The 22220-nt window shown below is 46.2% G+C and overlaps 4 protein-coding genes across 6 annotated transcripts in view; all 4 read left to right on the forward strand.

Annotated features, from left to right (window-relative positions):
* Positions 1-11647, forward strand: part of LOC146287775 (protocadherin alpha-C2-like) — a 33420-nt gene extending 21773 nt beyond the window's left edge. For all 3 annotated transcript variants that reach the window (XM_084697969.1, XM_084697970.1, XM_084697968.1), the window contains exons 2-4: positions 1002-1060; positions 3690-3775; positions 8726-11647. In XM_084697969.1, the coding sequence (XP_084554095.1) occupies positions 1002-1060; positions 3690-3775; positions 8726-9033 (453 nt within the window). In that variant the 3' untranslated portion in view covers positions 9034-11647. The remainder of the gene's footprint in view (positions 1-1001; positions 1061-3689; positions 3776-8725) is intronic.
* Positions 11648-13166: 1519 nt separating this feature from the next.
* Positions 13167-15827, forward strand: LOC146287777 (protocadherin gamma-A11-like). The gene is made up of 2 exons (XM_084698709.1): positions 13167-15575; positions 15816-15827. The coding sequence occupies exons 1-2, from the start codon at positions 13167-13169 to the stop codon at positions 15825-15827; spliced, it is 2421 nt and encodes an 806-aa protein (XP_084554835.1).
* A 422-nt stretch (positions 15828-16249) lies between these two features.
* On the forward strand, positions 16250-18667 carry LOC146287778 (protocadherin gamma-A11-like). Its single transcript, XM_084698710.1, has one exon. The coding sequence runs from the start codon at positions 16250-16252 to the stop codon at positions 18665-18667; it is 2418 nt and encodes an 805-aa protein (XP_084554836.1).
* A 946-nt stretch (positions 18668-19613) lies between these two features.
* LOC146287779 (protocadherin gamma-A11-like) lies at positions 19614-22030 on the forward strand. The gene has a single exon (XM_084698711.1). The coding sequence runs from the start codon at positions 19614-19616 to the stop codon at positions 22014-22016; it is 2403 nt and encodes an 800-aa protein (XP_084554837.1). The 3' UTR covers positions 22017-22030.
* The last annotated feature ends 190 nt before the right edge of the window (positions 22031-22220 follow it).

The following is a 22220-nucleotide window of genomic DNA, read 5'->3' on the forward strand; positions in this document are numbered from 1 at the left end:
ATGCTTACTCCAATGAGTGGAGATCTGGGTGGGACAGTCTGACAGGCTCACCCTCAAAAGGATGACTTCCTGATCCATCACTGTAGGGGGCTGATTGGTTGACGGCCAGGGCGTACCATCGGTAATTGGGGCGTTCACTTCAGTTGGAGCTCTGGTGCTCAGATCAAGGGCTCGGACCACCTTTCCTCCCATGAAACTGGTGACAAATCTTACCCACCTCAAACACCAGGGCTCTCTGAGGTTGCACCACTTGCTGTGACGTGAAAATTGACTGCAGTGCAGGTGTAGACGACTGAGGTGTGGAGAAAAAGGACCCGCTCTCCATCCCAGTCCTAACGTGAACAGGGTTGCAAAGGATGTGGTTGCCGTGGTTACGTAGGCTCTGTCTGATTGGATTACCCTTAAAGCCCAGCTGCAGTGTGACTGATGAGGCAGTGATTTAGCTGAGCGTTACAGTACAGGGAGCAACAGCCCTCTGGAGTGTACCACACTTCGCAGTTTAATCAAAACCAAAACCCCTACACCCCTACACACAGACACTCCTACTCAAGCATTCACAATATCACAGAAGGCATCAATCAGTGTGTTGTTCAGTGTCTTTGCTGTGATAAAGGGTGTGTGTGTGTGTGTGTGTGACACTGTCTTAAGGAACTGCAGTGCTCCTATCAGGATGCATAGCTGGGATGTGCCCCATGATTAATTTATGGGGCCATATCTGGCATGAGCTCAATGCATGAGATCAAACTAACCTCTCTGTCTCTTTCTACCATTCTCTCTCCTCTCTCTCTCTCCCTCCCTCCCTCCCTCCCTCCCTCCCTCCCTCCCTCCCTCCCTCCCTCCCTCCCTCCCTCCCTCCCTCCCTCCCTCCCTCCCTCCCTCCCTCCCTCCCTCCCTCCCTCCCTCCCTCCCTCCCTCCCTCCCTCCCTCCCTCCCTCCCTCCCTCCCTCCCTCCCTCCCTCCCTCCCTCCCTCCCTCCCTCTCTCTTTCTCTTCTCTTCACAGCCAAAAGCCCCAAATGCTGACTGGCGATACTCTGCATCTTTGAGGGCAGGCATGCAGAGGTAAGTGCTTCATCTTTTCCACCCTCTCATGACCTCTGACCTTGACACAAGGAGACCTGGTACACAGCCCTGGATTGTCCGAGGGATGTGTTAGCTTCAGGCACACACACACACACACACACACACACACTGTTTCACACTCCCTCTCTGTCACACACACCCACACATTCACTGTCTCACACACACCCTGACTGAACAGATCTGTAAGGCTCGACAGCCCTGATGCTCTGCAGTGCGATAGTGTATGTAGGTCATCTATAGTGTATATGGGTCATCTCCTTTACCAGCCTCTCCCTGTCACCACACACACACACACAGTCCTTCAGCAGTGGCTGTGAAGGACAAACGAGCTGATGAACTAAGTATGGGCTTGCTCAGTTACAGATCATCACACACACACACACACACACACGCACGTACAGTGTAGGCAGGGTAGCAGACCGTTTCTTCATTTAGACAGATGTGTTAATCAGCCAGCCCTCAGGGCCTGGCCTGGGTGGGTGAGGGTGTGAACGTACACTGCAGAAGACATGTTAGATGAATAACAGCGAGGCTGTGAAAACGGATGGAGATTCTCATGCGGGGCCAAAGGTTTTCCCGCTTATGCTTCCTTGCTTGAGGAGGTCTGCGTCGTCGTGTGAAGACGTCCTCCAGCCCCCTGCTGCTGAGCAGGAGAAGATGTTGACACATTTATGTTTTGCGTTCCACTTTTGGCGAACAGACGCTTTTATCTGAAGCGACATGCAAGTAGAGCATGTAGAAAGTTCACCCGAGAATAAAGGATGGAAAGTTCATGGTTGTAATGATATTGTGGTGGTAAGAGTTAAGGAAAGTAAAACGCTACGTCAACCACACTCACATTTACTAATTTATCAGACGATTTCATTCAAAGCGACTTCCAAGAAAGAGCTTTACAAAAGTGCATAGGTCACTGATCATAACAACGAGATAGCCCCAAAACATTGTGGGTAGCCAAAACATGAAGCATACATTGTGAAAAACCAAATGAGTTCCAAAGGGAAGAATCATAAGAGCATGCAGTTAAACAAGTTACAATTAAACAACATTAACAACCACAGTGCAACAATAACATCTCAACAACATGAATATATCATAGAGTGCAACAAAATCAGGGTCATATCTCGTGAGAAACATCAACTCATTTCATGGGTGCAGTCAAGATGGCGGCGCACCATGCTCTCACATTCAACATGCAGAGAAAGGACACCGTTTAACGGGTGTAGTGATGGTTTTATGGTCTGTTGTGTAAACACGGTTTGTCACAAATCATTTACAACCACCATATAATTTGTTACTGCTCTGTTTAAGATGGCAGTACCTGTAACACACACACACACACACACATACAGGCTCACACACTCAATCACTCAATAACTCACTCACCACCGACCCACATTCTAAATACAGACACCAGTTGTGGCCTCATTCCACCCAATCGCACTGCAGCCACTGCACATCGCACCATCAGTACACTGCACCCACTGCACATCGCACCATCTGTACACTGCACCCACTGCACATCGCACCATCTGTACACTGCACCCACTGCACATAGCACCATCTGTACACTGCAGCCACTGCACATTGCACCATCTGTACACTGCACCCACTGCACATCGCACCATCTGCACACTTTTTCCAACACATTCTCTTAACTTCCCCCTCTCCTGTATAACATGCAGATCGCACCCTAACCCATTTACCCAAATACATGTACTTCTGGAGCAGGCATACAGCCAAACACACACACACACACCCATACAGGTGTGTATCTCTTTTTGTCTTAGCTCTCAACGCTCTTCAAGACTGTTTTATCCGTATAAATACTCAATACAACACCTCCTGGGAAGGTTCCTTCTCCTGAATGCTCTCCAGTTTCTATGTGTCTGAGTCTGGAACTAATGACAGGGAATTAGAAAGCACAAATAAATGGGCCGATGAATAATTGATTGCCATTCATAGGAGTTTCTAAGAGTGTATAAATAGTGTAGAAGAGTTAGTTCCCCTTCCTTTCCCTGTCATGTCGTTCTAGCTTATTTCTCCTCCCTCTCTGGTTGTGTCCTACGTCATAACATGTCGCCTTGCCTTCCAGTGAACACACGTCATAGAGGGTGAAGTTAGGCAACAAACAAACCACTACGACCATGAGCAACTCAATGCCGTCTTACAGTAAATACTGTAGACCAAGGAATTCCTTCATTCCCTTTGAAACACGCACACACACACACATAAACACAAACACACTCAGTCAGTCAGGTTGGACAACTTCATATTTTCTAATCCCTCCCAGCTAACATCAGAGTCACATGAGAAACATCCACTAAATTAGCTGCCGTTGGGTTTTCTTAATAAAGACCTGTTAAAAGCTGCCTGACATCCTGGTGGGATTAATCAGAGCTGTGGATGAGGAGGTGTGTCTGCAGTCCTCATCTCAGCTATATCATGGTTGGAGTAACAACAACTGCATTTGGAAACGTTTATGGTCGATTGACTTCAAAACAATCAAAGCTGTCAGCCAAACAGTATGTTTTTTTTGTTGTTGACCACAGTGGCTTTTAAACGTATGTTTGTCTGGGTGTCTGATGAGCTCCGATGTTTGTGTTTTCAGCTCGGTCCACATGGAGGAGTCGTCGGTGATGCAGGGAGCTCAGGGCATGCTGGTCCAGAACTGGCCCACCGTGTCCAGCGCTGCCGGTGAGGGTGTGTGGCTGTGTGTGTGTGTGGGGGGGAGGTTAGGTCTGTGGTGTGTGGCTGTGTGTGTGTGGGGTAAGGTCTGTCGTGTGTGTGTGTGTGTGTTGGGGGGGAGGTTAGGTCTGTGGTGTGTGTGTGTGTGTGTGTGTGGGGTTAGGTCTGTCGTGTGTGTGTGTGTGTGTGGGGTTAGGTCTGTCGTGTGTGTGTGTGTGTGTGTTGGGGGGGAGGTTAGGTCTGTGGTGTGTGTGTGTGTGTGTGTTGGGGGGGAGGTTAGGTCTGTGGTGTGTGTGTGTGTGTGTGTGTGGGGTTAGGTCTGTCGTGTGTGTGTGTGTGTGTGGGGTTAGGTCTGTCGTGTGTGTGTGTGTGTGTGTTGGGGGGAGGTTAGGTCTGTGGTGTGTGTGTGTGTGTGTGTGTGGGGGGGGAGGTTAGGTCTGTGGTGTGTGTGTGTGTGTGTGTGTGTGGGGTTAGGTCTGTCGTGTGTGTGTGTGTGTGTGGGGGGGGAGGTTAGGTCTGTGGTGTGTGTGTGTGTGTGTGTGGGGTTAGGTCTGTGGTGTGTGTGTGTGTGTGTGTGGGGTTAGGTCTGTGGTGTGTGTGTGTGTGTGTGTGGGGTTAGGTCTGTGGTGTGTGTGTGTGTGTGTGTGTGTGTGTGGGGTTAGGTCTGTGGTGTGTGTGTGTGTGTGTGTGTTGGGGGGGGGGGGGGGGTGTCTATCAGTGTTTGTCCTGAAAGCACTCGCAAAGGACAACAAATAAACAGGAATCATTTGGGCTCTACCGTAAACATGCATGAGGCCTGTTACAATTCCCCCTCGCCCTCCTCGCACGGAGGAACACTGCAACAGCCAGGCCTCCAGAGGCAGGCTTCTGGAGATACTGGACACAGGCCAGTAGCAAACAACCCACAGTCTTCCAGGAGAGGAGCCAGCCAGAAACACACAGCCAGATATGGGCCATAGTATCTATATGGGGCAGATTTGAATGAATTTGGTTGGTGAACAGCATGAACTCTGCGTTGAGATGGGTTTGCTCGTGGAGTTGAGTTATTTTGAGCAGTGCTGCCTACTGGAAATAGAGTTAAGATAAAAAGGTTAATCTCTACTGCATGTTCAGTATTCGAGAATTTACCCTTTGAAGATGATTAGAAATCACACTCTGTACAAGGAGAATCAGTGAAGAGAGAGAGAGAGGGGGGTGGATGATATAGACAGACAGAGAGAGAGCAAGAGAGAGAAGGAGAGAGAGACATTGAGAGAAAGAGAGAGAAAGAGAGAGACAGTGGGATGTGATGCTAGCTGACTGCTATGCTCTTGTGGTTGTGTTCCGAGGTTGTGTCAGAATGCCTGGGCGGCGGTTGGCTCTTCCTGTCAGTCTCCCCCCCCCCCCCCCCCATCCCCCCACACACCTTTTCCCCCCTGCTGTCAGTGCAGGCTGGGATCACATCGATTTACTGTCCAACCAGGGGAGTGGAAGCACAGGGTGGGTGATTGAGGTAGCGTCACTGTGACACACTATCAAGTGTTTTTGTGTGTCAGTATGTGTGTGCGTTTTTGAGAAGTTGCCAGTTACCAGGGTTGACCGACAGAGGTGGTAAGGAAAGGGAGAGAGAGATGGAGATAGAGAGCTAGAAGGCGTGCATCATCTCTATTGATTTTTCTACCTGACTGCAGTTTTGTGGAGCGGATGGAAGACTTCCACTCTCTGCTTGAGAGAATCCAATACTGTCTGTGGGCATAGAAGACACAGAGAGCACTGCAGGGAAGGGTTCAGAGCAGAAGGGCAGCCTCTTGCTGGGTTAGGAGTGGCTCTCTGGCCAATATGGTGCAGGGGAGGCAGTTATGAGGCAGGTGTACTATCTCTGTTCAATGTGGTGTAGGAGAGGCAGTTATGAGGCAGGGGTATAGTAACAGATATGAGACTTAGTGAGTGAACATGCTGGTTCAGGTGGATCTTTACCAATTTTATTTTGCATGGGTTATCGTGACACAGTTCATTTTAATTTGGTGTCCTCTTAACCTTCTCAATGAGAGCAAGAGAAAGAGAGAGAGAGAGAGAGACAGCGAGAGATAGACAGAGAGAGAGATAGACAGAGAGAGAGAGAGATAGACAGAGAGATCCAGAGAGAGAGAGAGAGAGAGAGAGAGAGCGAGAGAGAGAGAGAGAGAGTCATCTTGTCATATTTAGCTTGATTGAGGAGAGAGAAGGACAGGGAAGGATAGGGATGATGGAGGAGGAGGAGAGATCTGGGGGGGATGGAGGAACTGAGAGGTTCAGGAATGGCAGTGGCCCTGCGGTAAGTGTTGTTGCTAGGGAACGCCATGTGACTTGTTGCCAAGCAACGCTGTCTAACTGAGAGATTGCTGCAGCACCGCTGCCCTCCATCAGCAGGGAGTGGGCGAAGGCAGTTTCCACGGCAACCATTTATACCCCGAATAGATGATTAGGGTAAAGGAAAGATGCTGGGGTGGGGGGAGGGGGGGGGGGGGAAGGAGGGGGGTAATGGGCCGGGGGTTAGGGTCTAGAGAAGGAAAGGTGAACATAGAGTGTATAGGAGGGGAGAAAGAGCTAAGCAGGGATGTGAAGAGAACAAGTTGGTGATTGGAGAGTGATAAGTACTCATCTAGCCTGCAGATTTACGCCCACAGAATATATTCTGCATGTAAAACATAAACATATTCAGCACAAGGATCGTGAATAAGTGTGACTCTTTCTGTAGGTCAGTAAGAAACATATTTAGCTCAAGAGGGATGTCTTGGTTTGGATGTGAAATAATGTACTTAAAATGTAGGACGCTGGGTTGTGAAACAAGGTTAGAACCACCCATACATCTGGCTACCATGGAAACCTTGTGACAGAAATCCAGGGTAACCTGCTTACAAGCGGCTCCAGAGTGTGGCATTATGGGATGTTAGCAGGCAGAAATGTGCTATAATCAGGGTAGGGGATGGGGATGGGGGGTGAGCGGTAAGTAACTCTGCTTATTTGGAGAGAGCACAAAGGCAGTGGGGTTGCTGCCACTGTCACAACCCCTCCTCTGGGCACCCCGCTGAGACTTCCACTCTCAAACACCACCGCAGCGCAGAGGCGTTTAGTCAAACCAAACGGCTTTCTCTCCCCTCGCACACCACAGACGGATAGGCAGATGAGAAGGCTGAGAGGGAGAGGGAGAGGGAGAGGGAGAGGGAGAGGGAGAGGGAGAGGGAGAGGGAGAGGGAGAGGGAGAGGGAGAGGGAGAGGGAGTTATTGGTGAATGGAAGGACAACGCACAATATGATTAGAGGAAAGGCACAAAATGATTAAAGAGGTGTGTGCTGATTAATTGTAAACATCACCTTAATCTGTTTAGGGTGGGGGGTAGAGATGTGAGCTCAAATTAAGAAACTTAATTTACTTAACGTAATTAGCTTGATTAAGAAACTCAATTTAGAATTTTTTCAGATTAAAAACATTTCCGACACACACTGAGTGCAGGGAACTGCTTCATGGGAGTCAGGTGGCTGAGCGGGTAGAGTATCGGGCTAGTAATCTGAAGGTTGCCGGTTCGATTCCTGGCCGGTGCGCATGACGTTGTGTCCTTGGGCAAGGCACTTCACCCTACCTGTCTCGGGGAGAATGTCCCTGTACTTACTGTAAGTCACTCTGGATATGAGCGTCTGCTAAATGACTAAATGTAAATGTAAAGCTGTCCCTGCTGCAGTATAGCTGACCTTCCCTGCCTTCCTGCGCCCATCCTGGTTCAGAGAGCCAACTAAGGCCCTGCCCTCTTTCTGAACCGTATGAAATGTGTTACATGACTGATGATTTTTCTCCATCAGGACTTGGGCAGAAGCCCGTGGAGGCACTCTGCACATCAAAAACAACATGGAAAAGCCTTTCCAGGGCTGGAGCTAAATACAAGGAGGGAGGGTAAAGTAGGTCAGACAGGGGAGGTAGCGGTGTGGGGCTAAGAGGACTGAGAGGGCGGGCCCAGCTGGCACGGCTTCACCTCCCACTTTATCCATTTTTGTTTCTCTCGCTCTCTCTTTCTTTCTCTCTCACTCTCACTCTGTCTTTCTCCCTCTCTGTCTCTCTCCCTCTGTCTCTTTCTTGATTTCTCCTGTTTTATACTCTCTCTTACCCTCTCTGTCACTCTGTCTGACTTTCTCTCTCACTCCTTTTTCTCTCTTTTGTACCCTGCATATACGCATGTCTTCAAATCCCCAGGCCTGTAGCGTCCTCTCTTCCAGTTTCATCTTCCATATTCTCCATCCCTGTCACCTTCCTTCACGCCCGTGATTTGAGATCTCTCTGACTCCACCTAGCGCTGTTGGGAGTAGGTCAGCAATAGGGTTTCACTGTTCCTGTCATCTGAAAAATGGCACATTCCTGCTGCAGAGAGATGTTAGACCTCCCAGCCCCTCTGTTTTAAGAGGGCACCCGTCTCCGACTGGCTGTGTTCCCGGCAGGTCCCGTCTGCAGCCCTGGATCCTTTCCAGCTGCACCGACGTGCCTCTGACTCAAACACTGAGTACCGCTTTGCCAGCATCGCAAAGACTCGCAGTGAATTTATATAGCACCTACTGGGAGGTGAAACAAAGCATGATGATCATTTGGGGGCAATACATAAAAAAAATGACACGTTTGTTCTATTTTTCTCCCTCTTTTTCTCTTGGGTCCTTTCCCCTGTCTATCCTTCTTCTCATGTCTGTCTGTCTGTCTGTCTGTCTGTCTGTCTGTCTGTCTGTCTGTCTGTCTGTCTCTCTGTCTCTCTGTCTCTCTGTCTCTCTGTCTCTGTCTCTCTCTCTCTCTCTCTCTCTCTCTCTCTCTCTCTCTCTCTCTCTCTCTCTCTCTCTCTCTCTCTCTCTCTCTCTCTCTCTCTCTCTCTCTCTCTCTCTCTCTCTCTCTCTCTCTCTCTCTCTCTCTCTCTCTCTCTCTCTCTCTCTCTCTCTCTCTCTCTCTCTCTCTCTCTGCCCCTTGTAGATGGGGAGGGGGGTGAGCTGTCCCCCCCGGTGGGCGCAGGCATCGACAGTAACAGCTGGCACTTCCGCTACGGAGCAGGGCCGGGCTACGGACCCCCCCATGCCCTGAAACCTGGAGAGATCCCCCCTGAAGCCTTCATCATCCCCGGCTCCCCCGCCATCATCTCCATACGCCAAGACCCCGGAGCCGGCGACGACAAGAGCGACTTCATCACCTTCGGCAAGAAGGAGGAGGCCAAGAAGAAGAAGAAGAAGAAGAAGGAGAAGAAAGACAAGAAGGATAAAGGGAAGGATGACGGGGAGGAGTAGAGGAGTGGAGTGAAGGGGTGGGGGGGGTTATAAAACGAAGCTACCAACAAAAGTCCAAACGAAAGAGCCCCGAAAAAGCCAAATGTATATTTTAGAAGCAGGGAGGCCTCCCTGTGGTGTTTCTGCATATGTAAGTGTCCCCAGGCCAGCGTAGCTACCATTAACCGAGGTCTGTCCTCTGTACGGCATGTAAACATGCCACACTTGCCTTTTCTGGCAGTGTGGCCTTGTCTGGCTCTGACTACCCCCGAGGCTTGGGGAGCTTGCTAATAGCTCTCTCTAGTCAGCCATTTGCTGAATGAAAAAAATAAATAAACGGCGGTTCCAAATGTATCAACGAAAAAAGAGAATATTATTTAACGTCAATATTACTGCCCTGCTTGTACAGAAAATATAGAACGTGAGATTTCTGACACACCATCACTTTGAAATGGTGATTCAAATGCACAGCCTAATCTCCCCTGCCTCCCCCTGCCTCCCCCTGCCTCCAGCTTCCCCCTTCCTTCCTATACCTCTCCCTGCCCTGTCCCTGCCTCTATCGTCCCCCTACCTCCTTCCTCTGCCTCCCCCCCCTGCCCCAACTGACCTCCAAGAGGCACTGATCTCGTTGTGGCCAGCCCATGTTGGCATCCCTGTATTAACTTTGCCCCAGCGTCCTCTGACGTCCTGATTGGAGGGCTGGAGGAGTTTGCTCTCACTAAATTACACACAAGCTTCACAGGGACATGGATGCCTTGATGCTTTTTATATATATATATATAAAATAATATAAAAAGAGAAAAGTGACAAAACACCTTATATATGTGTGCGTGTGCAGAGTACAGCAAGCTGGATGGAGATCAGGTGTGGCTGACATTAGGCTGTGGACACTCAGTGTGTCTGAAACAGAAGGTGACACCTGCTGTCACAGTCGGCAGGGCAAAGCACAGTGACAGGGCGGAAGAACCGGGCACCACAGACTGAGAAAACACACACACACACCACACACCACACACACAGTCAACCAGGCCGTCCCAGTACTCTCATTTAGATCTCTGCTTCAGTTCCAAGACAGAGGCCTACAGTGACAGCTTCTGTCCTGGTAGTGTGTAATATATGGCAAGAATGTTGCTTGTTGCTTCATTTCTGTTCAAGCCCCCACCCCCCCCCCACCCTACACACTTCTGTCGTTGAATGTTCAATAGGCCTAGTTGTTCTCAAAGCCCCTTCCCTGATGCCTCAACTGCTTTGGCGCTTGACGTCTTCGCTCGCTCGCACTGCGTGACCTCTGTATCCACCATAGACCAGGGGGGGCTTCCCAAAGTAACTATGGTGACCAGTCCCCCTGTGTCGACCCCCCAACCGTACTGTTATCCTGGTGTCACCGGCACCCACAGAGACACACAGACAAACACGTCTTCAGTTAGCTTTAACTAAGCCTCGGGACTGAGGTCAATGGCTCCCCAATCACTTCTCTGAGTGTGTTTTGGGGTAATCTCCTTCACAAGTTCCCACGTCACATCACCGGGATTCCCGACAGATTGACAAGGGTACATATGGACGCAGAGAACCTGGATGTGGGTGATTGGTGGATTTCCGGGCCGAGGATCAAGTTACTCAGCACTTTGGGGTGTTGTACAACACAGCATAATGTCTGGAGATGAGTTTAGTGAGGTTAGTTTGCATAGATTCATGATGGATACATGCTGGCTGATATCTGACCAATCAGAAGGGGCATGTGGGTGATATCAGCGCTGCTATTGGACAGTTCCCCTCGTGAACATCACGGCTCCCCTTCAGGTGTAAATCAATATTGTCAGATCACTAAGTGGCCGTTTGCATGTTGTAAGCAGATGAAACAGATACTATATAGATATATATAGATAGATATGTTTTTCATTTCTTTCAGCCATTATCACTTATCCCAGAGTATTTTCTCTGTTGAAATATATGTAGATTCAACATACTCTTAAATACAAACACATGCTCTCAATCAGACACACACAGACACACAGCAGCACCTACACACCGATAAAAACATTCATACTTATAAGTCATGGAATAAACAAGCAGGAGTCACATTTTATATCCTGTTGAAGTTAAATTGAACTAACCTTCTAGTTATACGTAAATGCTCTAGTGTTACGCTCTGAAATACCTTTTACTTTATGCTCCTTATGATTTTGTAAGAATTGCTAAATGAATTCTGTACCTTGTGTTAAACTTTAAAATGATCAAGCCAACACTGTAACGTGAATCTGACTCTTATATTCACCATCCATATGTATTCCTTACCCATTTGAAAATATAAAAATTTAAAAAAAATAAAAAAAATATAGAAAAAACGCTCAAAAAATAGAGAACATTTCTACAAAAAAATTGTACTGAAAAAAAAAAAAAGATGAAACGTTGATGTACTCTGTTTGTGTGTAGTGACTGTCTCCCTGGACAGTGAGTGCCTGGATGGCACTGATAAGGCTTGGACATCACCCAGGGTCCTACTCTGTTGACAAACCTTTTTGTACACCTGCTCATAAGTGTAACGGTGATAATAGTGATTCTTCATTTTTATCATTTAATGAATCTGGTAATGTGTTTTGTTTATAAATCACTAAATAAACTTTTCTTTCTTAAATATCTGAACATTGGTTTTATTTTATCTGGATTTACGGTGAAATATGAACGTTCACATGTGAGTTCACACACAGAAGGTTACAGTAGGTATAAGGTAACATAAGGTAGTTCCTTATGTTGTTTTTGAATGGTGTTGTTAATGTACGGTTATCTGTTGTACATATTGCTTTGGCAATACGGTCGTAATGACTGTTATGCTAATAAAGATAAATTAAATTGAATTGAAGGAAGGACTGAAATGCGAGAGAGAGAGAGAGAGAGAGAGAGAGAGAGAGAGAGAGAGAGAGAGAGAGAGAGAGAGACAGAGAGAGGTATTGGGACCGATAAATTGAACCAGAGAAAGAGAGAGGAGAAGCGATCAGAATCACAGCTGGGTAAGATAACACTTCCCTTTCAGTTAGTTGATGAAGGGAAAGACGGTTCTGTGATTAATGATGCATCTTCCCGTGCTGACAGAGTACTTTACCCAGTCACAGACAAACTACTAAGTTCTGTGACAAAATTATTGAATGTATAACTGCCAATGGATAAACTGTATTGTCGGATAGGAAACAAAACAATATAATAACTACCCAGAGCATACAAAACCCAAGTTAACGTTAGCCTAGTGTGAAAGACAAACTTGTATCCTGAGTGGTTTAATACAGAATATATAGAAGCCTTTCGCTGTCTGTGCCTCCTAAACAGGCCCTATTTAGCTGCCCGGATATGTGCCTGAATGATTCCTCTCTGCTGCTTTCCTCTGCTGGCCGAGCGAAAGGGTTTTCTAAGGCTCGAGCGAACTGAGCTGCTGTTTCTACTCTTTCCCCGAGGCAGGTCTGGCTGTACACCCAACCATGGTGTCTGGGTGTCGCATCATTCACAGACTGCTTCACTTGCAAAGGACCGAGCTGGGAGAAAAATAAGCTAATGCGTTGCCGAGCATAAGTGGGGAACTCGCGCGTGCTCGTACAAACAAACACACACACAGCCATTCATACGTTTATCCATGGGGTTGTCAAAATGTGTAGTTTATAGGTTAGTCGAAGGGAGATATATTGATAATGTCCTTCGCATTCAGCGGTTAAGCAGGCGACGGTCGCTGTCCACGGTGCTGAACCGGTATGCGCTACGAAAGATACAGCTTCAGTCGAAGCATCCTGTTTGCGTACGGTAAAACATAGAAAATGTATACAAATGCTCAAAATACGAATTTGTATGACAAATACTCTGCAGCGCAGCCAATGTGGCTGCTTGAACACCATATGTGATTTAAAGCATCTGTCATGTTGTCTTCCAAAGCCTCACGGTGTCGCTATTCACTAAACGGTGGACTCAGTTTGAGAACACTCCCATTCTTTCCCATATCATTATGTCATTAGAGCTGTAGAAGAGACATCTACAGTCGACGCATTGCAAAGACTTGAGCTCAAGAGCTCATAAATTGTTCGTTTACATTTTTACAAACGTTAAGCGCTTTCCCTTGCAGGAAAACTGCTCGCTAACAGAATTCGGTTTTTGATTCAATTTTTTTAATTAAGATGTCGAAGGTGCGCTCATCCTGCGGACTACGATGGCGAATCGAGTTGTGTCTGCTTTTGCTTAAAATTATACAGACCGTCGCAACAGACATTCGCTATTCTGTCCCTGAAGAGACTAAAACAAAGCACGTTATCGGAAGCTTGAGTAAGGACCTCGATTTGGAATTTCGGCGACTGAAGATTCGCAAGGCCCGTGTGGACTTCCAGGGCGAAAAACGTTATTGTGGGATCGACTTGGACACTGGGAACCTCATTGTTCTTGAGCGCATCGACCGGGAGGTGCTTTGTGAAGCTACTACTCCCTGTCTCTTACACTTTGAGTTTATTCTCGAGAACCCACTGGAGCTGCACAATATTGCCGTGGAGATACTCGACGTTAATGACAACGCACCTGTGTTCCCCAAAGATTTGATCAAATTGGAAATAAGTGAATTAGCAACAACAGGAAGCCGATATAAAATAGCGTCTGCCCGTGATGTAGATGTTGGAGTTAATTCCGTCCAGAGTTACTTACTCGATCAAAATGACTATTTTGTTTTAGATGGAAAGACTAGCAAAGAGAGATACGTGGAAATAGTTTTGAAAAACAGTCTTGACCGGGAGATAAAAGGGGAACATTCCATGATATTAACGGCAATTGACGGAGGTAATCCTCTTCGCTCAGGTAGTGTAACAATACATATTAACGTCATAGATATAAATGATAACAGTCCAGTATTCTCACAAGCTCTCTACAAAGTAAACGTGTTTGAAAATACACCGCAGGGTACCTCCTTACTGAAAGTCAGCGCAACTGATAAAGATGAGGGTGCAAATGGTGTGATAACGTACTATATCAACCATGTGTCCGATAACACTAAACGTTTATTCCAAATTGATCAACACAGCGGGGAAATTACTGTAATAGGAGAACTTGACCATGAAAAGGCTTCTTCTTATGAGGTGGAGATACAGGCAGAGGATGGCGGGGGACAGGCAGGTCACTGCAAAGTGCTGTTAGAGATTTCGGACATCAATGACAATGCCCCTACTATAACTGTTAAATCAGTTAACAATCCAATCCCGGAAAACGTTCCACCCGGCACTGAAATAGCCATAATCAACGTAAAGGATCCGGACTATGGTGAAAACAGTAGAGTGAGGTGTGTTGTTTCAGAATCTGTACCCTTTAAACTTCAGTCTTCTATCAAAAACTATTTTACGTTAGTTAGTAGCGGCCCACTTGACAGGGAGCGCGTGTCAGAGTATAATGTCACCATAACGGCATCAGATGAAGGATCACCATCCTTATCCTCGAGCGCTTTGTTGAGGTTTCAAATATCTGATATTAATGACAACCATCCTGAATTTGAAAAACAATCCTACAGCGCCTATGTGAGTGAAAATAACAAGCCTGGCTCCTCCATATGTTCTGTTACTGCCAGAGACCCAGACTGGAGACAGAACGGCACAGTGGTCTATTCTCTAGTGCCCAGTGAGGTCAACGGTGTCCCCGTGTCTTCATATGTATCCATTAACGGAGACACGGGGGTGATCCATGCCGTGAGAGCATTTGATTATGAACAGTTTAGGAGCTTCAAGGTCCAGGTTGTAGCCAGAGACAACGGTTCTCCTCCACTCAGCAGTAACGTGACTGTGAGCGTCTTCGTAGCAGATGAGAATGACAACTCTCCCCAGATATTATACCCTGCTCCAGCAGGGAACTCCTTGATGACTGAGATGGTCCCCAAAGCTGCTCTGGCAGGGTCCCTGGTTTCCAAGGTGATCGCTGTGGATGCTGACTCTGGCCAGAACGCCTGGCTTTCCTATCAGATTGTGAAATCCACCGATCCGGGACTTTTCACTATAGGTCTCCACAGTGGAGAGATCAGGGCCCAGCGGGACATTTCTGACTCTGATGGTATGAAGCAGAACCTTGTGATATCTGTGAAAGATAACGGACAACCCTTTAAGTCAACATCCTGTGCTGTTTACCTACTGATATCAGATAACCTGGCGGAGGTTCCAGAGCTGAAAGACATGTCTTACGAGGGGAAGGATTCTAAACTCACTTCCTACTTGATCATCGCTCTGGTGTCCGTCTCCACCTTTTTCCTGACTTTCATCATTCTCATCCTGGCCGTGAGGTTTTGCCGCAGGAGGAAACCTAGACTGTTGTTTGATGGAGCTGTGGCCATTCCCAGCGCGTATTTCCCTCCTAACTATGCAGAGGTGGATGGAACAGGAACGCTGCGGAGTTCTTACAATTATGACGCTTACTTGACAACGGGCTCACGCACCAGTGACTTCAAGTTTGTCAGATCTTACAACGACAACACGCTGCCAGCTGAAATGACACTAAAAAAGAGTCCAGATCATTTTCTGGAAGGAAGTATCACCACACTGAACACAACAGGAGAATCCAACGAGGTAAGAACCCTTCATAAAGTTTGTGTCTGTGCTGGATACAATGAGCAGGGATGCAGCTGCACAGTTTGTGTAAATGTTAGTGACTCTCTTGTTTTTCAAATGCTATTGTTAGCCGCTGCTCTATACAATCGTCTTCATATTGTCTTTTGAGATTAATGCCGGTTTCAGAACCATGGCTTGTGGACAGCTCTCGTGTGTCTCTTTCATCCCAGTGAACATAGTGATGCTTCTTTGAACTAGAGAAAGTCCTGAAGTGTGTGTGTGCGTTATACATAGCGTTTTGTAGTGATTTTTAATTAAGAGTTACATCAATTAACTAATTTAAATGACTTGCGTTTAAAATACAAGAGATAAATGCAAGGCACTTTCAACGTGGCCCTGATACGTCTAAACATGTAGTGTGTGGGATTTGCTCGCAGATTTCTGCAGTTTTAGTAGAGTACACAGAGTGTCGCTATCTACCAGCTAGTGATGTTTCACGTTTCTCTCCACCCACTTATGGACGCAGACGTCGTGTACGTGCATGGTGATAAAGGCAGTGGTGTTTTTGTGATTTAGACGTCGAGATAGAGTGTGTAATTTGCTTGGATTAACCTGTATAGAGGGATAATATTCAAGAATTGTCTACATCTTTCTGAAGAATGGAATACCTGGGTCTCTCTGTCACTGCACCGATGTTTTGGCTGGCTTTGTTTTCTCTGCTCTTGCGCAGCAGCTATGGAGATTTTACCTATTCTATTCCTGAGGAGATGAAACGCGGGTCGATAATAGGAAATATAGCCAAGGATCTTGGGCTTGATGCTAAAGGACTGTTGTCTCGGAAAGCTCGCTTGGATGTTGACGGTGGAAGCAAACGGTATTTTGATATTAATCTGAACACGGCGGAATTGATTGTCGCTGAAATAATAGACAGGGAGCAGCTTTGCGGCAGAAGGCTTTCATGTTCCTTGAAATATGAAATGGTGCTGGAGAATCCCTTAGAATTGCACAACATAGTCTTACAGATACAAGATATAAATGATAATTCTCCACAATTTGGAGAAGACGTTGTGAAATTTGAAATTAGAGAGTCGGCAGACAAAGGCGCCCGTTTTCCTGTAAATGAAGCACTTGATGGAGACATAGGAATGAATGCTGTCCAAAGCTACATATTACAGAGGAATGAACATTTTAGTTTGGCAGTTCATGCCAGTCCTGGAGGTGGAAAAAATAGTGAACTCGTTTTAGAGAAAGAATTAGATCGCGAACAACAGCAAGAAGTAACTCTGCTGCTTACTGCTGTTGACGGAGGGACACCTCAGAGATCCGGTACTGTAGTGATACACGTCACCGTGCTTGATGCTAACGATAATAAACCCGTATTTAGCCAAAACGTCTACAAAGCTAGTGCTCCTGAAAGGTCCCCCATAGGTTATGTTGTAATTACGGTTTCTGCTACTGACGCAGATGAGGGGGCAAACGGGGAAGTGACTTACGGATTCGGCCCCATTACAGATGATGTGAAACAATTATTTTCCCTTCATCCCAAAACAGGTGAAGTAATCGTAATACGAGAAATTGATTTTGAAAAAGAGTCCTTTTACGAATTCAGTATCCAAGCCAAAGATAACTCAGGACTAAGTTCTTTTGCAAAAGTTAATGTCGATATTATTGATGTAAACGATAACGCCCCAGTTATCTCTCTTAAATCTCTGACCAATCCCATCCCTGAGAATGTGTTGCCAGGCACAGAGGTGGGCATCATTAATGTTCAGGATAAAGATTCTGGTGTCAATAAACAGGTCCGCTGCTCCATCCGGCAGAATGTTCCTTTCAAACTAAACCCCTCCATTAAAAACTACTATTCCTTAGTGACTACCAGTCAATTAGACCGTGAGCTGATATCAGATTATAATATAACTATCACTGCTACTGACGAGGGGTCTCCACCGTTATCCTCCTCAAAGACTATTCATCTATCCGTCTCTGACGTCAATGACAACCCTCCTGTGTTTGAAGAACAATCCTACAACGCCTATGTGAGTGAAAATAACAAGCCTGGCTCCTCCATATGTTCTGTTACTGCCAGAGACCCAGACTGGAGACAGAACGGCACAGTGGTCTATTCTCTAGTGCCCAGTGAGGTCAACGGTGTCCCCGTGTCTTCATATGTATCCATTAACGGAGACACGGGGGTGATCCATGCCGTGAGAGCATTTGATTATGAACAGTTTAGGAGCTTCAAGGTCCAGGTTGTAGCCAGAGACAACGGTTCTCCTCCACTCAGCAGTAACGTGACTGTGAGCGTCTTTGTAGCAGATGAGAATGACAACTCTCCCCAGATATTATACCCTGCTCCAGCAGGGAACTCCTTGATGACTGAGATGGTCCCCAAAGCTGCTCTGGCAGGGTCCCTGGTTTCCAAGGTGATAGCTGTGGATGCTGACTCTGGCCAGAACGCCTGGCTTTCCTATCAGATTGTGAAATCCACCGATCCGGGACTTTTCACTATCGGTCTCCACAGTGGAGAGATCAGGGCCCAGCGGGACATTTCTGACTCTGACGGTATGAAGCAGAACCTTGTGATATCTGTGAAAGATAATGGACAACCCTCTAAGTCAACATCCTGTGCTGTTTACCTACTGATATCAGATAACCTGGCTGAGGTTCCAGAGCTGAAAGACATGTCTTACGAGGGGAAGGATTCCAAACTCACTTCGTATTTGATCATCGCTCTGGTGTCCGTCTCCACCTTTTTCCTCACTTTCATCATTCTCATCCTGGCCGTGAGGTTTTGCCGCAGGAGGAAACCTAGACTGTTGTTTGATGGAGCTGTGGCCATTCCCAGTGCGTATTTCCCTCCTAACTATGCAGAGGTGGATGGAACAGGAACGCTGCGGAGTTCTTACAATTATGACGCTTACCTGACAACGGGCTCACGCACCAGTGACTTCAAATTTGTCAGATCTTACAACGACAACACGCTGCCAGCTGAAATGACACTAAAAAAGAGTCCAGATCATTTTCTGGAAGGGAGTATCACCACACTGAACACAGCAGGAGAACCTAACGAGGTAAGAGCCCTTCATGGAGATCCTGTGTGTGGTGAATAAAATGAGCAGAGATGCAGCTGTACATTTTGGCTATCTTCATCATAACCAACAAAAAGTGATAGCCTACTTTTATTCAATTGTTGTTGGCGAAATCCATATTGAATGGTATGTGGGAACTTTATTATGTCACCATGCTTTATTGATTTGCTATTTAAATTATTCATTTAAGAACAAGAGATTGTATGCTATCTTAATTTGAACGTGGTGGTACAAACTAACGAAGGCATGGATTTATGTGTGAGAATTTTTTTTTAACTTACTATTTTTTCTGTTTCATTTTCCTTGTCAAAAATATACAATTGATCCCAACTACATAATTTTTTCTACCGAATGCTTTTGTCTGCCAATTGCGTTGTCATACCTTCGAAAGGGAAACTTGTGCCTTTTTCAGCACCACAACAACCGAACATCTACCGTATTATTTCTGTCAGTCCGTTCAAAGGGACTTGACACTCTGCTCTTTTTGAAATGCAATTTTGAGTTGGTAAATGTTGATATTTGAATAGAAACACATACTGTACGTATGAAACATTACTTGACATGAAATCATAGATCTGAGATTGTGTCCATAAAAACATATAACATTTGACCTTAGAGTCGTTGATTTTGGTTAAATAAAAGGTTTGGCTACACTTTCATCTCGATACACTTAAAAGGGATTATTGTGTAGGTGATTGTGGTATGCTACAAACCGTTTTCTGCAGTTTTAGTAAAGTACACAGAGTGTCGCTATCTACCAGCTAGTGATGTTTCACGTTTCTCTCCACCCACTTCTGGGCGCATACTTCGTGTACGTCGTGATTGAGAACAGTAGTGTTTTTATTATTAAGACGACGAAGGGGAGTGTATATTTTGCAGGAATAACCCGGTATAAGTGCAATAACCAAAGGAGTTATCTACATCTTTCTGGAGAATTGAATACCTGGGTCTCTCCGTCTCTGCACCGATGTTTTGGCTGGCTTTGTTTCCTCTGTTCTTGTGCAGCAGCTATGGAGATGTGACCTATTCTATTCCTGAGGAGATGAAACGCGGGTCGTTAATAGGAAATATAGCCAAGGATCTGGGACTTGATGGTAAAGGACTATTGTCTCGGAAAGCACGCTTGGATGTTGACGGTAGAAGCAAACGGTATTGTGATATTAATCTTAACACGGGTGAATTGATCGTCGCTGAAATTATCGACAGAGAGAAGCTTTGCGGAAGGAGGGCGTCATGCACCCTGAAATATGAAATGATCTTGGAGAATCCGTTAGAATCACAAAACATTGTTCTGCAAATACAAGATGTCAATGATAATGCTCCACTATTCAGCGAAGACGTTGTCAAATTTGAAATCCACGAGTTGGCAGTCAAAGGCACTCGCTTTCCTCTAAATCAGGCACATGACGGAGATATAGGCCTGAATGCTGTCCAAAGCTACACATTACAAAGGAACGATTACTTTAGTTTGCTAGTTCATACTAATACTAGAGGAGGAAAAAATGGCGAACTGGTTTTAGAGAAAGAATTTGATCGTGAGGTAGAACAGGAGGTGACGTTACTACTTATGGCTGTTGACGGAGGGACTCCGCAGAGATCCGGTACTGTAGTTATACATGTCACTGTGCTTGATGCTAACGACAATAAACCTGTGTTTAATCAGAATGACTATAAAGTCAGTTTAGAGGAAAATTCTCCCATAAATTCAGTTGTATTAAAAGTGTCTGCTTCAGACGCAGATGAGGGGGCAAACGGAGATGTGACGTATGCATTTGGTCCAATTGCAGAGGAAGCCACACAATTATTTTCCCTTAATCCTAAAACAGGTGAAATAACCGTGATAGGAGACATAGATTTTGAAACAGAGTCATTTCATGAATTCAGTGTCCAAGCCAAAGACAATGCAGGACTCACTTCATTTGCCAATGTTAAAATTGATATTACTGATATAAATGATAACGCCCCAGTTGTATCTATAAAATCTCTGACCAATCCCATCCCTGAGAATGTGTTGCCAGGCACAGAGGTGGGCATCATTAATGTTCAGGATAAAGACTCAGGTGTCAATAAACAGGTCCGCTGCTCCATCCGGCAGAATGTTCCTTTCAAACTAAACCCCTCCATTAAAAACTACTATTCCTTAGTGACTACCAGTGAACTAGACCGTGAGCTGATATCAGATTATAATATAACTATCACTGCTACTGACGAGGGCTCTCCACCTTTATCCTCCTCAAAGACGATTCATTTATCTGTCTCTGACGTCAATGACAACCCTCCTGTGTTTGAGGAACAATCCTACAGCGCCTATGTGAGTGAAAATAACAAGCCTGGCTCCTCCATATGTTCTGTTACTGCCAGAGACCCAGACTGGAGACAGAACGGCACAGTGGTCTATTCTCTAGTGCCCAGTGAGGTCAACGGTGTCCCCGTGTCTTCATATGTATCCATTAACGGAGACACAGGGGTGATCCATGCTGTGAGAGCATTTGATTATGAACAGTTTAGGAGCTTCAAGGTCCAGGTTGTAGCCAGAGACAACGGTTCTCCTCCACTCAGCAGTAACGTGACTGTGAGCGTCTTTGTAGCGGATGAGAATGACAACTCTCCCCAGATATTATACCCTGCTCCAGCAGGGAACTCCTTGATGACTGAGATGGTCCCCAAAGCTGCTCTGGCAGGGTCCCTGGTTTCCAAGGTGATAGCTGTGGATGCTGACTCTGGCCAGAACGCCTGGCTTTCCTATCAGATTGTGAAATCCACCGATCCGGGACTTTTCACTATCGGTCTCCACAGTGGAGAGATCAGGGCCCAGCGGGACATTTCTGATTCTGACGGTATGAAGCAGAACCTTGTGATATCTGTGAAAGATAACGGACAGCCCTCTATGTCTACAACCTGTGCTGTTTACCTACTGATATCAGATAACCTGGCTGAGGTTCCAGAGCTGAAAGACATGTCTTACGAGGGGAAGGATTCTAAACTAACTTCCTACTTGATCATCGCTCTGGTGTCCGTCTCCACCTTTTTCCTGACTTTCATCATTCTCATTCTGGCCGTGAGGTTTTGCCGCAGGAGGAAACCTAGACTGTTGTTTGATGGAGCTGTGGCCATTCCCAGTGCGTATTTCCCTCCTAACTATGCAGAGGTGGATGGAACAGGAACGCTGCGGAGTTCTTACAATTATGACGCTTACCTGACAACGGGCTCACGCACCAGTGACTTCAAATTTGTCAGATCTTACAACGACAACACGCTGCCAGCTGAAGTGACACTAAAAAAGAGTCCAGATCATTTTCTGGAAGGAAGTATCACCACACTGAACACAGCAGGGGAATCTAACGAGGTAAGAACTGAATTTTCCTTGTGAGAAAAAATAATCATTCACTGTCATGCAGATAGGCTCTGTAAATCACTACTTAATATTCTTCCGAACCGAATCCTTTAGTCAGTTGCTGTCTCTAATATCATGTTGTTACTTTAATCACGGAAACGTGCCTTAGTCAGCACCACAACAAACGGACAGCTCCCTTGTTTTTCTGACATCTGTTTTAAGGCAGCATGGCACTTTGCT

This window comes from Hypomesus nipponensis, chromosome 5 (genome assembly GCF_054491055.1).
Source record: "Hypomesus nipponensis isolate SF chromosome 5, ASM5449105v1, whole genome shotgun sequence".
NCBI classification, from domain to species: domain Eukaryota; kingdom Metazoa; phylum Chordata; class Actinopteri; order Osmeriformes; family Osmeridae; genus Hypomesus; species Hypomesus nipponensis.

What these genes read in the sequence shown, in the direction of transcription:
- LOC146287778 (XM_084698710.1), top strand. Translation starts at nt 16,250, where the DNA reads ATGTTTTGGCTGGCTTTGTTTTCTCTGCTCTTGCGCAGCAGCTATGGA.
- LOC146287779 (XM_084698711.1), top strand. Translation starts at nt 19,614, where the DNA reads ATGTTTTGGCTGGCTTTGTTTCCTCTGTTCTTGTGCAGCAGCTATGGA.
- LOC146287777 (XM_084698709.1), top strand. Translation starts at nt 13,167, where the DNA reads ATGTCGAAGGTGCGCTCATCCTGCGGACTACGATGGCGAATCGAGTTG.